This window comes from Sylvia atricapilla, chromosome 23 (genome assembly GCF_009819655.1).
Source record: "Sylvia atricapilla isolate bSylAtr1 chromosome 23, bSylAtr1.pri, whole genome shotgun sequence".
NCBI classification, from domain to species: Eukaryota; Metazoa; Chordata; class Aves; order Passeriformes; family Sylviidae; genus Sylvia; species Sylvia atricapilla.
This window is the reverse complement of record NC_089162.1, coordinates 5,648,818-5,663,893: the sequence shown is the minus strand read 5'-3', so window position 1 is coordinate 5,663,893 and position 15,076 is coordinate 5,648,818. Positions and strand designations below refer to the sequence as shown.

Here is a 15,076-nt window from a genome sequence, read left to right as displayed (position 1 = left end):
CCATCTTTCTTTTTTTTTATTTTTTTTTTTTTAACAGAGTGGAAGGACAAGAAAGAAAAAGGGCTCAGTGTTCTCAGAAAAAAACAGAATATCAGCAAATAACACTCCTGCAGCCAAGTAACAAAATAACACTGTAATTCTAGGTCCTGTTAACATCATCTATTTATTTATTGACATCAACAGCAAAGCTTTGATCATGTTTTATATAAAACAACACGGGTTTGAAATGTAACACATGTACAGTGCATTTGAAATTAAGACTTTACACTTTCTCCAAGTTCTTCATAGAGCTCTTTTATTTCTAAGTTGATCTTTTCAACCTGTTTACATTCTGAGGGAAAATGGAAGTAAGATCCAAGTATATTCTATCAATATTTTAGCACAAAAACATTTTTTAAAGTAGAAAGGAATTTTAAAAAACATAACCAGAAAACGGTTAACATGAAATAATCTGAGGTCATTTTCCACTTACATCGTAAGTTTCCACGTTTCACAGAATTTTATTTATTTTTTTTTTGCTATGTTTAATGGGTTAACATAGCTTAATGTCCTAATCCCTTGACTCACAGGATTTAAAACAGATACTCAGAATTATTTCTACTAACTACCACTACACTATGTATTTAAACACTAAGTAGCTGCTTAACTTGTTGGAAGTTTCCTGAACGGGCAGAAATATTTATACAAGAAACAGACATCACAACACTTGTCCAAGTTTGTTTTCATACACAGACACAACTTTGGCTCTGTATTTCTATAACAAACTCCATTTAGTTTTGCAGACTATTGGCAATAACAGCGAATCTCTGCTTCAGCTTCTCCCTTTTCTGCTTTAAGTTGTTGTCCATGGCCCTGGCCTCTCTTAGGATCCCATCAAGTTCCTGGACATGAGAAGAATCCAACGCTGCTCTTGAACTTAAATGAAGAAATCTGTCGTTAAAATCAATGCTAATGCCATTAACCTTCTCACTGCTTTTATGTTTTTTTCTTAAAAATGGGTTGTCTATCAATACCCAGTTTCTGACCAAATTAATCCTCTGCTGTAATAAAAAACCAGCATTTTTTCTTTCAAGATCTGTGTTTGGCAGTTTTCAGTGGTAATTCCCCTAAACTGCAGCCACCCATCCACCTCACCTAGCTAATTTTAGAACTGCCACGCAAATAACACGAAGTTAACTTGCCTTATAGTGTCAGCATAATTCGATAACAAGTTATTAACTTCTTTGCTCATCTCTGTTAAGAGAGAGAAAAAAAAGTTCATTTAAACATTTGGCTGAATCTCAAGAGGAAATTAGGTCACTCCACACTAACTTCCAGCACATTTAATACGTCACCATCTAAAACCTTTTCCAGCGGTTCAGTCTTGGAAAGGGGCCGCGAGTCCTCGGAAGGAGCGAAATCTGCTTTGTCACACAGCTGTGGATGTTCTGAAGCTTCATTCTAACAACAGAGCACATTAGGGAAAATACAGACTCTTGGATATAAAACAAGCTTTCCACAGAGCTTAGCCGAGAGAAAGAAGAGGTTTAAAAAGATCTCGAGGGTTATTTTTTGGAGAAAACGCAAGTGGGTTCACAGCAGTGTGAGCATCTTGGGGATTGAGTGGGAAGTACCAGATCGAGATCTCTGTATATAAACACACTTCTTTATTCATATATATGCATATATATATATATGAGCACATGTATTATATATCTATATACATATCTCGCAGTAAAATTGTGATGTTCTGATGTGATTCCAGTATACTCTGGTGTACTTCAGAAGCTCTCTCTCAAGAAGTTCTACCTAAACACGTCTCAGTGCTTACCCAATTTTGTTGGGCTTCAAGCCCCCAAAGAAACTGCAGTTTCCCACATGAAATAAAGTTGGTTTTGTTGCCCTAAACCTCCCTAAAGTGCCGCGGATCTGTGTGCCTTCGGTCCTGGGCAGGATTTGGGGTTGGGGAGGCTCCTCCTTCACCCAGCGCCGCTCACCTCCATCTTTTTTGCTTTTATTTCTAGTCTTATCTGCCTTTTTTTTTGCGAGTTGCCTCCCGAAAAGCACGCTGTGTTTGCCGAGCGGCCACGCTGGGGTAGAAGGTTTAAATAAAAAATAATAATAATAATAAACAAAACGTGTAAAAAACAAAACCTTGCGGCTGGTTCCTCGGCAAAGGGCGCTGCCTTCACGGGCCGGGGGCAGCTCCTCAGAGAGGGAATGGCGGGGCCAGCCTCCATTCGCCAGCCGAGGAGATTTATCCCTTCTTTGCCATCCCTGCGGAGGGGATTTATCCCTTTGCCATCCCTGCGGAGGGGATTTATCCCTTTGCCATCCCTGCGGAGGGGATTTATCCCTTTGCCATCCCTGCAGAAGGATTTATTCCCTGTCAGCCCTGCGGAGCCTCAGGGCGCCGGGAGCGAGCCGGGCCTGGGGCCGCGCTGAGGGGCCGCGCCTCTGGGGACGGGGGGAAAGGATGAAAAATAAGGGGAAAGGATGAAAAACAAGGGGAAAGGATGAAAAATAAGGGACAAGGGATGAAAAACAAAAGACAAAGGAGGAGGAACAGGGCACAGCAGCTCCCCGAATCCCCCCGGAGCCCTGCCCGGGCTCGGCGGCAGCGGCCCGAGGTGTCCCTGAGAGCGGCTCCGGGCCGGGCGGTGCCGGTCATTAATTAAAAGCTTTAAATAATTCCTCAAAACCTTTCCCGTCCAGTTTTCACCTTCTAAGCGAGCTCCTTGGATGGATGTGCCTCGAAACACGAGTCAGAAATGAGAGACCAGGCACCAAAATGTGTCACAGCGCTAAAATGAGTGAAAACACTACAGTGGGTACAAACACTAGAGTGGGTACAAACACTAGAGTGGGTACAAACACTAAAATGGGTACAAACACTACAATGGGTAAAACCACTGAGTGAACACTACAATGAGTAATACCACACGTCTGCCAGGACCATTTTGTCTCTCTGCAGAATGGAGAATAAAGCTGTATTTTCCCGAGGCTGTGTTTCACTTCTGCAGGTGACAGTGGTACGTGGTTTCAGCGAGGAGGGACTGAGTCACCCTGTGCCTCCTTTTCAACACCACACAACAACTCAGGAGAGAATTTCAACATAGAAGCACATTAAATACCTAAATCATGTCGTTGTTCCCTACAGTGAAATAAAAAATGGCAAGGTCAGCATTTATGTGAATGTTACGCTACGTGATTTACGTTATGAGATGTTGTTTTATGGTACGTGATTTAAGTTATGGTATGTGATGTTGCGTAAAGTTTGCCTCTGGCTTGGTTTGGGTTTTTTTTTATTTTATTTTTTTCCTTTTCTTCTCTCTATTTCCCATTTTGAAGAGAAGAAAGGACCTGAATCTCACATACATACACCCTGTGGTTCCTGTGCAAGAGGAACAAACAGGACACCACAATCCAGGAGAGAACTTTCAGCATTCAAAGAGATTAAACACCACAGCAAGTCACTGCTCTCCTAAATCACTGTCCACTATTTCAGTTAGCTTATGGTATATGATGTTATGTAAAGTTTGCCTCTAAGTGTTTTTCTTTTTTAATTTTTTTCTTTATTTTTCTGTCTTCTGTTTTGAAGAGAGGAAAGGACCTGCACCTCACGTACATCATCCAAACAGAAAAATTAAATTATCAGCATGAGAAATCAAACTGCTGAAAGAACAAGAACTACATACTTCCTCAAAGTAGAAACAACATTAAATAAGCTGCCATGGGGCACTTCCTTTAATTGTCAAATATTTAATAGATAATTGTGTTATTAGCGTTATTATCTAAACATTAGGAAGAAGATAGTATAGAACATGTTAGGAGAACATTTTTGAGATGTTCACTTAATCGTTTCATGGTTTTATTAACAGACCTCCTGAAGTAAAACAAATTAAACATCTGAATTTTCATTTCCATTCTCTTATGGATATGATAATCTATGAATAATTCAGTCTTAAGACTAAAAAGAACATTAAAGGAAAATTATTTAAGGGGAGAGAGTTCACTCTTACTGGAGTTCCAGTTCCTTAAAAATTGGAGCAAAACTATCTAAGCCATTACTCTAAAAGTAGTTGCAGTTCCTCTAAAATTGGAGATATTAAATTCCAGGAGAAATAAAAGTTTAAACTGTATCACAAAATCATTGTATGAGTTAGATCTGGTACCGAAAAATGCAAATATGTGCACAAAAGAGAAGGAAATGCCTTTTATTCAATGTGGTCAATGAACTAATTCAGGAATTAATTTTAAGGTTGACATGAAAGACCAAGTCCTCCTTCCTGATAGCTCTGTATGGAATATCAATAGGCCAAAAATGTTAATGCCACCAGCTAATACAAAACAAATAATGACCTGAATGTCTATTTAAATGATAAATTATTAGTGTGGCAATAATTTTTGAAAAATATTATTGTGTAAACCAGCCAAAATCCAGAGTTATTAGTAAAAGAGGCAGAGTTTTTATCTTTACCATTTCAAATGAAGTTGGAAGACGTGCTTTTGACCTCAAAATCATTTCCTCACATTTCTCATACAGATATTAAAGTATTCCCTATGAACTTTGAGGGTCCTTTTTTAAAAACTCCAGGAGCAGTAAAAGTCTGAGAGGACGTCTTGGGGACTCGGGTTTGGGTTCGATGTGGGGATTTGGGAGTTTTCTTGTCATTTCTACAATTTGAGGGTCTTCAGTTCACCCACCAAGGAGCAGGGCTGAGTGGGTGAATTTCTGACCAGCGTTAGAAACAGCAAATCCAGGCATGGTGGAGACGTAACCGAGTGGGAAATTATTCAGTCCCAATCCCGCTGCTTTGGGTTTTAGGGCTTGTTCTGCACAAATAATAATAATAATAATAATAATAATAATAATAATAATAAGAAGAAGAAGAAGAAGAATGTTCTGCACTAATAATAATAATAATGATGATGATGATGATGATGATAATAATAATAATAATAATAAGAAGAAGAAGAAGAAGAAGAAGAAGAAGAAGAATGTTCTGCACTAATAATAATAATAATAATAATGATAATGATAATGATAATAATAATAATAATAATAATAATAATAATAATAATAATAAATGCAGCCCCCGCGTTTGCTGTTTTCAGCAGCGCCCGGGATGCGGGGACGGGGCATCGCCGGACCGGAGCCGAACTCTTCCCACTCAGCCGCTTTTGTTCCAGGGGCTGTCCCGGGCCGTTCCCCAGCCCGTGCCGAATTCCCGAATTCCCGGCCCGAAGCTCCTTGCCGGGGGCCAGCACAGGGCAGCGCCTGCCCTGGAGGCTCCGTGCCGGAGCGATGGGACCGTCCCGCTGACCATCGGCGTCCCCCGGGCGGCACGAAGCCAGCCTGGGAAACCCGGATTTGCATAGGAGAGCAGCGAGGAGGGGAAATGCCGCTCCAGAAAAGCGGGCGTGGGCAGAGAGCTGGGGAACGAGCCCCGATTTCGGCCGCCAGCAGCCGCTATAAAGCCCCTGCAGGCAGCGGCGAGCAGCGCTGGATTCCCTGCGCCTGGGGCAGCCCCGGCTGGGACCCGGGGGTGGCCTTGGCACAGCTCCGCAGCTGCGCTTCTCCGGCTCCCACCGCCGGGCTGCGCGTCCCGGACAGCCAGAAAACACTCCTGAGGAGCCAGAAAACACCACCGAGAGTCACTTCTGCTTCTCCCTGCGCTTCTCCCGGCTCCCACCGCCGGGCTGCGCGTCCCGGACAGCCAGAAAACACCACCGAGAGTCACTTCTGCTCTCAGCCGTGCACCCTGCGCTTCTCCGGCTCCCACCGCCGGGCTGCGCGTCCCGGAGAGACAGAAAACACTCCTGAGGAGCAGAAAGGACCACCGAGAGTCACTTCTGCTTCTCCCTGCGCTTCTCCCGGCTCCCACCGCCGGGCTGCGCGTCCCGGACAGCCAGAAAACACCATTGAGAGTCACTTCTGCTCTCAGCCGTGCACCCTGTGCTTCTCCGGCTCCCACCGCCGGGCTGCGCGTCCCGGAGAGCCAGAAAACACTCCTTAGGAGCCAGAAAACACCACCGAGAGTCACTTCTCCTCCCAGCCGTGCACACCCTGCGGTTCTCCGGCTCCCACCGCCGGGCTGCGCGTCCCGAAGAGCCAGAAAACACTCCTGACGAGCCAGAAAACACCACTGAGAGTCACTTCTGCTCCCCTCCGTTCTCCCTGTGCTTCTCCCGGCTCCCACCGCCGGGCTGCGCGTCCCGGAGAGACAGAAAACACTCCCGAGGAGCAGAAAGGACCACCGAGAGTCACTTCTCCTCCCAGCCGCGCACACCCTGTGCTTCTCCGGGCCCCCATCGCCGGCTTGCATCGCCCGAGGAGTGAGAAAAAACATTCCCGAGGAGCCAGAAGGGACCACCGAGAGCCATCTCTGCCCCCAGCCCCGCATCCCTGGGTGAGTCATTCCGTATCCGACAGTCGGAAACTCATTTGGGATTCTGCCCTTGCTTTCAAACCTCCTCGGTAAAAAGGTGGAGATAATCATCTTTTATTACTCAAGGTTGGGCTTGATGATCCTGGAGGTCTTTTCCAAACTTTTTTTGATTCTATGATCAAGGGGAGAAGCACAGTCATTTTGTTTTACCCATTAAAATTAAACCAAGGGCCACTTTTTCTTTTAATCCTCTGTCAAAAACCTTGCCCGTGCTTGCCTCCGGGGCTTTAGAATAATAGAATTTTGTGGTTAATGTGCTAAGAATGAGGCTTGCACGGTTGGGTGTTGTGGTATCTCGTTTCCAAGGCCTGGATGTGCATATTTGCAAACAAAGATGCTGCTGGGAGCCTGCCACCGCTTCTGCACAGCTACAACTAGAGCAAAAACATAGAAAAAAATCATTCTCAAATACAGTCCTGAAAGTGCTTTGCTAAAGGGACAAAGAAACCCACGGTGATTCCTCACGCTAATCTATCTGGGTGTGTGTGTTTACTTACACTGATACTGCTCACTCCGTGTATAAAGTCATTTTTAATTGGTGAAAAGCTTCGCAGTGAGCTGGCAATTTTATTGCACAATAAAATCCCAGCCCAAGAGCCAGAGCTCCTCATTGCACACCTGGTTTCAAGACATTTATTGCCTTTAGTGCAAAGAATGACATTTCTAGGAGCAGTCAGAATGGGTTCTAACTTTTGGGTGTTTTGGAAGCTCGTGCTTTTCTCGGGGGAACCTGCTCAGGTCAGACTGTGCAGATTTTTTATCCCTTTATGGGGTAAGAAGCATCGAGCTGAACTCTGAATTCCTCTCCCTGTGCTGTGGGCAGGGTGAAGATGAGTGTTGAAGAGATTCTGATGTGTCCAGTAAAACTTGGGAAAAATTTCTGTCTCTATTTTGACGGTAATTAAAGCATTTAATGACCTTTTCTGTTGGAATACTGATTTAACACAATTCTTTTGTCAGTCCGATGTCACCTAACTTTCAGCTTTAAGTGTTGTTGGCCAAGTATCTGAGTCAGGGGAACATTTGTTGCTTATATGAAAAAATCTTGGGAAAAGACACTCAGAAATGTTGGAATAATGGGAGGTGGACTTGGAGTGAGTCAGTAATTTCCGGTCTTATGGAAAAATGTCAGTTAGAAAACAAATTGCTTTTCTTCTTTAAAAGCAATTTGTAATGAGTTCTTCTTGTCCTTTTGTTCACATAAAGGCACCGATAAAACCAAAATATTTGCATGCAATTATTCCTCAGTTGTAGGCTTAGAGTGACCTTCTTAAATAACCCTAAAAAGGCGTTTTGCATACGCCTGGTTTGGTGGTGACTGCAGTTCTCAAATGACTGGGTTTTCATGTGTTTTGCTCCCAGATAAACGCTGTCTGTAGTGACAACAGCTCAGTTTTGGTGGCACTGGGCTGAGGGAACGTGTAGGTGGCTGCCTGGGCTAAAAGTGACTTCTTTTGCGGGGGCAGAGCTTAATGTTGTTTTCCTTTCCTTTTTTTTTTGTTGTTTTTCACTGCTCACGTGGAACCAAGACGACGACGGTAAGCCGAGAACTCATCTTTTACGATTTTATCACTCCTTTCACACTCACTAATCCACAGAGGACAAGTTTCAAACTGAGAGTGGCTGCAAATAAACCAGAGCTGCAGTTCCACCGCTCCTCCTGATGCTGATGTTGCATTAATTCCTCATAAGACCCTGAGTAGTGGCTTCCTTTCAGTGCACTTTAATTGCTGGGCAAAAGAGAACTGAGGCTTCTGAATTCTCCTTACCAAGCACTAACAAACACAGCAGCTTTCCTTGCTTGTGTAAATAAATCCCTGTATCCTGGGAAATCTGCTTCGAGCAGAGGTGTTAAAAGGTGGATGCTGCCTCCCTCTTGTCTGATGTCGTTCTGAGAACTCCTTTCACACCCTAACGCCAGGATCAGGCTGGCGGCAAACTGCCAAGGTTTGGAGAGGAGACAACAGCTAAAATATGAAGACTTTTGCTCCGTTATCCCTGCAGGGCTGGAGTGTGATGCCCTGTGCAAGGAGAAGACTCTGCACCGAGTGCTGAGGAATGTGAACAGCCAACTGCTCGTGGTGCGCCCTGACCTGAACCTGGCAGCCTTTGAGAATGTGACAGACCAGGAGATTAAATCTGGTAATTTCCAGACACAAAACACCAACCACTGCTCTGCTGCTTTCGCCCGGAGGTGGTTTTGGGTTTTTGTAATCATCTGCTCAATGGTGGGACTGAGAATAAGGACTTAAAACTTCATTTGGAAGAATAGAACTAAGCTGAGAGTGAAATTTTGTGTCTTGGGCATTAGTGAGGGATGAGATTTCTGGGTTAGACCAAAGCCTGCAGGATGTCACGTGCAGAAAAAGGGCTGTTAAGATTTTTGCTTGGCTCTGATCACAAAATTCTAATTTCCCTCCCTTTTTTAACGCTGGATTACAAAAACATCATTTTAAAATTCACACAATGTATTGGCACTAAAAGGTCTTACTTTCTTCTAACATTAACTATAATCTCACAGGTTTGGCCTTGACTTTTTGGGGCGCTTCAGCAATTTATTTACAACTATTTATTGACCATAATAATTTCTGGAACACCTCTATCCAGCTCTGTTTTACTGACAGCCACTTCCACGTGCCAGTCTCCCTTTCTCATGCACACAGAAGGGTGTGACCCCTCCTCACCCTGCCTGCTGACCTCAGCTGCTTTGGGACACCCTGATGGCACAAAGCACAACCAGAAGCCATAAAAATTCAAGTCCTGGCTCTTCTGTCAGGAGAAATATCCTGGCAAGGCAGCCAGAGCTGCCAGGGGAGTGATAAAACACCACTGAGTTCAGTTATTCCCTGGGTTTGAGCAGGTGATCAGTAACAACCCGTTTATTTGCAGACAAAGGGATGCTCTTCAGCATTCACTGCTACAAAACCACCACGCCCTTGGCAGGGCTGCCCGTGGCCTTCAGCGTGCAGGTGGGAGACAAAAGTTACTACATGTGCTGTGAGAGGGAATGTGGAGAAATGATCATCAGGTTCAAGGTAAGGATCTGCTTCCCTCTCCTCAGCTGTACAAACCCGACAGGCAGAATTATCAACTGGAGTAAAAGTGGTCAGGGCTTGTGCTGGGATTAACCTTTTTTATTTTTATTATCCCTTTTTTATTTTCCTCAGGAAGGAGAAGTTCCCAAAGAAATGCCTGGTGAAAGCAACATCATCTTTTTCAAAAAGACATTCACATCTTGCTCCTCCAAAGCCTTTAAGTTTGAATACTCAATGGAACGAGGGATGTTCTTGGCCTTTGAGGTGGAAGGCTCCTTGAGGAAATTAATCCTAAAGAAACCGTCCAAAGATGAAGTGGATGAAACCATAAAGATGTTTATCTAATTTCACTCAGGATGAAAATCACAGCCTATGATGGGACATTCTACGGTTTTAAAATACAGCTGGGTTTTTTTATAAAAGAAACTTTTGTCTGTCTTTATCCAAAACAAGTCATTTTTTTGTTTTAACTACTCTCAGTACTTATTAAAAAAATAAATGCACTTTCTTGGCAAGAAGTAGAAGAATGTTTTCCAGTCAGACAGGAGAGAATTACACACTGAAGAACCACGAATGTGCCTGTCTATAATGTCCTGTAAAATTCAATCCCTAAATTCTTTAATGCCTGTTGACCAAACAGCTTTTGAAATCAGGTTTGGGCTTTTACATTCCCCAAAACTCTCAGATAATGAATTTCTCACCCAAATAATTTAAACAGCACACTCAACTGCATCCTGTGTGAAGAAACTTCACTTTCCTTGAGAAACCCTCAGCTCTCCCAGGGGGATTTACCCATGACTCACCATCTGCACTGGCCTCCTCCTTCCTGGGCCAAAAGAACAAATGTTGGCATTTAAACCTCACCACAGCTCTGTTCTGATTACGACACTAACAAAAAAATTGCCCAGCTATGTCCTTTTGCAAATAATTTCGAATGCATGTTTAAAAAAAAAAACAACAAACCTAATCAGAAATTCTTGCAGAATTCAAACAGCGACTTGGTCGTTCTGTTCGTTGCATAATCACTAAGGGTAACACAAGTTCTCTTCCTCTCACTATTAATAGGGCCACAAAAACACCATGAGAATGTGGGAAGAGCTTTCCACTCCGCAGCGCTGTGGAAGTCTGACAGGACGAAGCAGAAAGTCAAAACCCACAATCTCAGTTCCCCTCTGAAAAATCCCTAAAAGAACAGAGCATTCCCTCGGCCTCCTCTTGGTTTTTTTCAGTCACACAGGACAAACACAGACCAGGGCATTTAGAAAATCCACCTCAAAAAGGTGTTGCAGATGAACATAAAAACCTTGAAAGTCAAATGTTTCCAAAGTCCATCTGCAAAAGTGTTTTTATTCTGTGTCAATCCTCGTTGTATTTTCTAAGGATATTAATTATTCCTGTATTAAGTCCAAGTCATCTCTAAGTATGAATTCATACAAATATTCTTTGGTTTATGAAGTAAGGCAGAGCAGATCTAGCTGCAGAGAAAACATTTCAGGCAACCCAAAAGCAGTAAAAATGGTTCAGAAGCACACATAGAATTTCTGCAAATTCTTTATTGAATGGATTAAGAAAAAAAGTATTCCCTTTTCTACATCAACTCCCAGAGTTACAGGGTCTGCCTTACACACGGATGTCAGAAGAAGCAGCTCAGTTTCCCACAAGCCAAGCTCCTTTTACAGAACAACAATCCAACCAACAGTTAGAAAAACACTCATTAAAGCTGGTATTACAAGGAGAGCTCCCTTTAGCCATGCAAGTCTGCCACTGATGTCATTAATCCACCCCAATTCACAGTGCAGCTCGAACCCACCCACTCTCCCTGGACATTCTCTAGTTAAACCTGGTTTTAAAACCGTTTTGTTTTTTTTTTCTCTCTCTATTCTAAACTAGCTCTGAGCCCCCTGCAGGCTCACTGGGGACCCTTGGCTGCTCCTTGGCTGTGCAGGATGTTGCTCAGAAGCTGATGAAGCAGAGGCAGCAGAGGACAATCTGTGTGTGTCCTCAGAGGCTCCAGAGCATGGCCACAGCCTTGCAGATGCCCACGTCGTGGTAGTTGAAGTGGCAGAGGCCGGCGAAGGTCAGGGCAGACAGGACGTACAGCCCCACGTTGGCCACTTTATTGGGCACATCTCCGTGCACATAATCAGTAATTACCTGGCCCAGACCCCTGGACGAGAGAGAAAAGCTCAAATCAGCAAAAGTTCACTCACTGGAATGCAGCCACTTTGTGTCCTCATTCTGACAATTCACTATTTTGGGTTGGTTTTTTTTTCCTCTCCCTGCTGCCATCAGCCTTTCCCGAAGGATGCTCAGTCCCCACTCAGAAAGAGGATGGATCTATCTCAAAAACAAAACAACACATTCCACAGATTCTACTGAAGAGGCACAGAGTAGGCTCAGAGTTTTCTTGAGGAAACCAAGCTGTGCTGACCACAGCTCTGCAGACAACAAAATCCTTGCAATCTGCCTTCTTACCTGACTTCCAAAGACTGGAAAAGAGCAAAACCAAGGAAATACCTGGGACCAGCCATGGTCACAAAGACACAGAAGACTCCTGGGTATGCATTAAGATTAGAAGAGTGGCAACCAAAGAGATCAGCATATTTTCAGTTTTTTCTACGTCTGGAAGGGAACTCCTGGCCAGATTTGAATTATCCAAGACACAGGACGCTTGTTTTGGGAAAAAGCTCCCTGTCAGAGCAAGGAAAATGCAAGACACAAAATCCAATAAAAGGCAAAACTGAGGTCTGAGAAAACCTGGCACCCCCAAAGTACCATAAAAATCTGCTTCATCCTTGTGGCAAGGAACTCCCAAACCAGGATCACCACAGAAGGTGGATGCTGCCAGTCTGGCCAACCACGGAGCTGGATCCACTCCTAATCAGAGCTACACTGAGCAAACATCCATCAGGAATACAGGAGATAATCCTCCAGGTCTCCTTCGTGGGATATTTGCTGTGAGCTCTTTGTGATGCAGAACCCCATCACCACTGAGATGCACGAAGCACAGAGAGGCAGAATATTTTTGTATTATTTTTATACAGACCTGTCCTCTTTCTGTTCCCTCTGTTCACACAACACTGGTTAAAACCACCCAGGACTCTACACTTGCAGGGGCAAGGAAGTGCCTCTAATAAAATTTTTTATGGATTCCTTTTCTGACTGAGAGAACAGAGTGAGAAAGGAAGACCAAAGCACGACCACTGCCAAAGATCACGACTGTCACAGAACCTGGGAGAACAAGGGACTTTTTCCAGGAGTTTTCCACTGGCCCAGGCTGAGGTTTGGAGTCACCAAACCTCTTTTTTTTGCTGTGATTTGAGCCCTGCTGTGCTTACCAGTGGCCGTGCACGGTGAGGGCTGCGGCCAGGGAATAGTCCACCACTGGTCCAGGGTACAGGTAGGCTGCAGGGAGCAGCCCCAGCAGCAGCACACTGACAGCTCTCTCCCCTGTCCAGTGCAAAGATGCAGCCTTGGAACTGCCTGCAAGGAGAAACATTCTCAGGGAAAAGCCCCTCTGGCAAGGGCTGTGAAATCTGGAGTGTCTGTAAACCAAAACCCCAGCGTTGAGCAACACTTGGAAACACAACAGGAGCATCAAGAATGGAGTCTGAAATTACCAATGCAACACCCCCAAAATACTCAACTAACACACATCATCCATCCACCCAAACCAAAATGCAAATGTTTTCCTTCGTTTTGGCACGGAGAAAAGAAACTGAGACAGTGACAAGACAAGGAGAGCAAAGGATCTGAAGTTTGGACTTGGGCAAAGTGCAGCCTGAAGAGCTGTTGAGTGGTGACAGTGCTGCTGACGGTGAGGGCACACACACTCCTCACAGCCTGGGGCACCACAGCAGCACCGTTATTTATCACAAACAACATCTCTGCACAGATCCTGCCCTATCGAACAACGCTCAGCATTTCACTTTGCCCTTAAATCAGTGGGCACTTAGGATTGTTTTTTCCTTTGCTGGTAACACCCAAAACGCTACAAGACACCAAGAAAACCACTGTACTATGTGTCAGTCTTTTCTGTTCTTTGTTACAGCTACCACTTAAAATCTAAGTGGCCCAAAATGATGATAAACTCAGCCTGGTTTGGGATGGGAGGGACCTCAAAGCTCATTTTGTTTTTAAGTCCCTGTACGGCCCTGGGGTACCACCTCCATCACCTCTGTCCTTCATCCCTGCCCCGCTGTTGGTCCCTTGGAGGACCCAACCCAAAATTTGTTCCTTTACAACCCATTCTCGACGGGATCACAGAACATCCAGAAGTCGGAACAAACCTTCAGGATCATCACCTAACCACAACGCCTGCCGTGGGCAGGATGCCTTGTGCCAGACCCGAGTGCTCGGAGCTCCGTGCAACAGCTCCGGGGATGGGAAAAGGGGCTCTGATCGGGGGGAGGCGAGACCCCCGCACACAGACAGACACAGACAGACACAGACACACAGACAGACACACAGACACACAGAGGGGGCCGTACCGTGTCCCTGGCGGGCCGGGCCGTGGCTGTCGCGGGCCGGAGCGCAGCGAGCGGCGGCGGCACCGAGAGCGGCGGGGCGGCGGAGCAGCGCCGAGCCCAGCACAGCTGCGGGGACAACGGGAACGGCGTCAGCGAGGGGACCCCGGAGCCACGGGATCCATCCCGGAGTTACTGGGATCCATCCCGGAGCCACGGGATCCATCCCGGAGCCACGGGATCCATCCCGGAGCCAGCAGGAGCCAATCCGCACCCTCCGGGAACCCCCCAGCCACCGGAGTCCTGCACTCCCCGGGATCCCGCACCCCCGCGGTCCCGTACCACCCAAGGGTCCCGCACCCTCGGGGGATCCCGTATCCCCGGGGACCCTCACCCCCCGCCCTCCCGCCCCCTCCCGGGTCCCGCAGCCCCTGTTCCCGGTGGCCGGCCCCACTGACCCAGCGCGGCCCCGCGGGGCCGTGGCCGCAGCAGCGCCAGCGCCATGTCCGCTCCAAGGGCACGGCGCCCGGAACCGGAACCGCCGCCGCCGCTTCCGCTTCCGCTTCCTGCGGCCGGGAGCGCCGGGGACAGGCGGGGACAGCCCGGGACAGCCCGGTAAACGGATAAAATATAACACCGCGGCTGCCCGGGCTGCGATTTTGGGAAGGAGTCCTCCCCTAGGAGCCCCTGGCACAGCCGCCCACGGGAGCTGTGGCTGCCCTGGATGTGCCCAGGTTGGAGGTACCTGGTGGAAGGTGTTGTGCTCACGGAACTGGAGTATCTCTGAATTCCCTTCTAGCCCGAACTATTCTGTAGTTCTGTCTTTAAGCCCTCAGCACCCGCAGCAGACCCAGGTGCTCCTCACCTCTGCGTTCACTACTGAAACACCTTTGTGCACATGATGAACACCTCCGTGAACATCCTGATTTTCCTTCCACTCGAAGGGAAAAAAGGAACAGGAGTCATGGCTTGGAGTGAGGATTTAGGGCCGCTGACGCTGTGTTGTGTCTGTCCAGGACACAACAATCACCCCACACATTCCCCCAGTGCCCTGATTTCATCTCCTGCAAGTGTGGTCACGCAGAGACAAACAGCACAGGGAGAACACAGGCACCACCCAGACTCCCGGGCCTGTGCTCTGCCA

At 46.3% G+C, this 15,076-nt stretch overlaps 3 protein-coding genes across 3 annotated transcripts; 1 reads left to right on the top strand and 2 right to left on the bottom strand.

The window, feature by feature from the left end:
- Window positions 1-361: 361 nt before the first annotated feature.
- Window positions 362-1,982, bottom strand: TEX12 (testis expressed 12). The gene is made up of 4 exons (XM_066334640.1): window positions 1,977-1,982; window positions 1,335-1,440; window positions 1,182-1,233; window positions 362-915 (listed from the first exon to the last, which is right to left on the bottom strand). The coding sequence occupies exons 1-4, from the start codon at window positions 1,980-1,982 to the stop codon at window positions 771-773; spliced, it is 309 nt and encodes a 102-aa protein (XP_066190737.1). The 3' UTR covers window positions 362-770.
- Window positions 1,983-7,254: 5,272 nt separating this feature from the next.
- On the top strand, window positions 7,255-9,842 carry IL18 (interleukin 18). The gene is given in 6 exon segments (XM_066334639.1): window positions 7,255-7,328; window positions 7,961-7,969; window positions 8,436-8,573; window positions 9,321-9,466; window positions 9,599-9,801; window positions 9,803-9,842. Coding segments are annotated over 6 exon segments (603 nt in total). The 5' UTR covers window positions 7,255-7,261.
- A 1,162-nt stretch (window positions 9,843-11,004) lies between these two features.
- SDHD (succinate dehydrogenase complex subunit D) lies at window positions 11,005-14,476 on the bottom strand. The gene is made up of 4 exons (XM_066334786.1): window positions 14,391-14,476; window positions 13,957-14,061; window positions 12,805-12,949; window positions 11,005-11,633 (listed from the first exon to the last, which is right to left on the bottom strand). Exons 1-4 carry the CDS (start codon window positions 14,434-14,436, stop codon window positions 11,468-11,470), a joined length of 462 nt encoding a protein of 153 aa, XP_066190883.1. The 5' UTR covers window positions 14,437-14,476; the 3' UTR covers window positions 11,005-11,467.
- Between the last annotated feature and the right edge of the window lie 600 nt (window positions 14,477-15,076).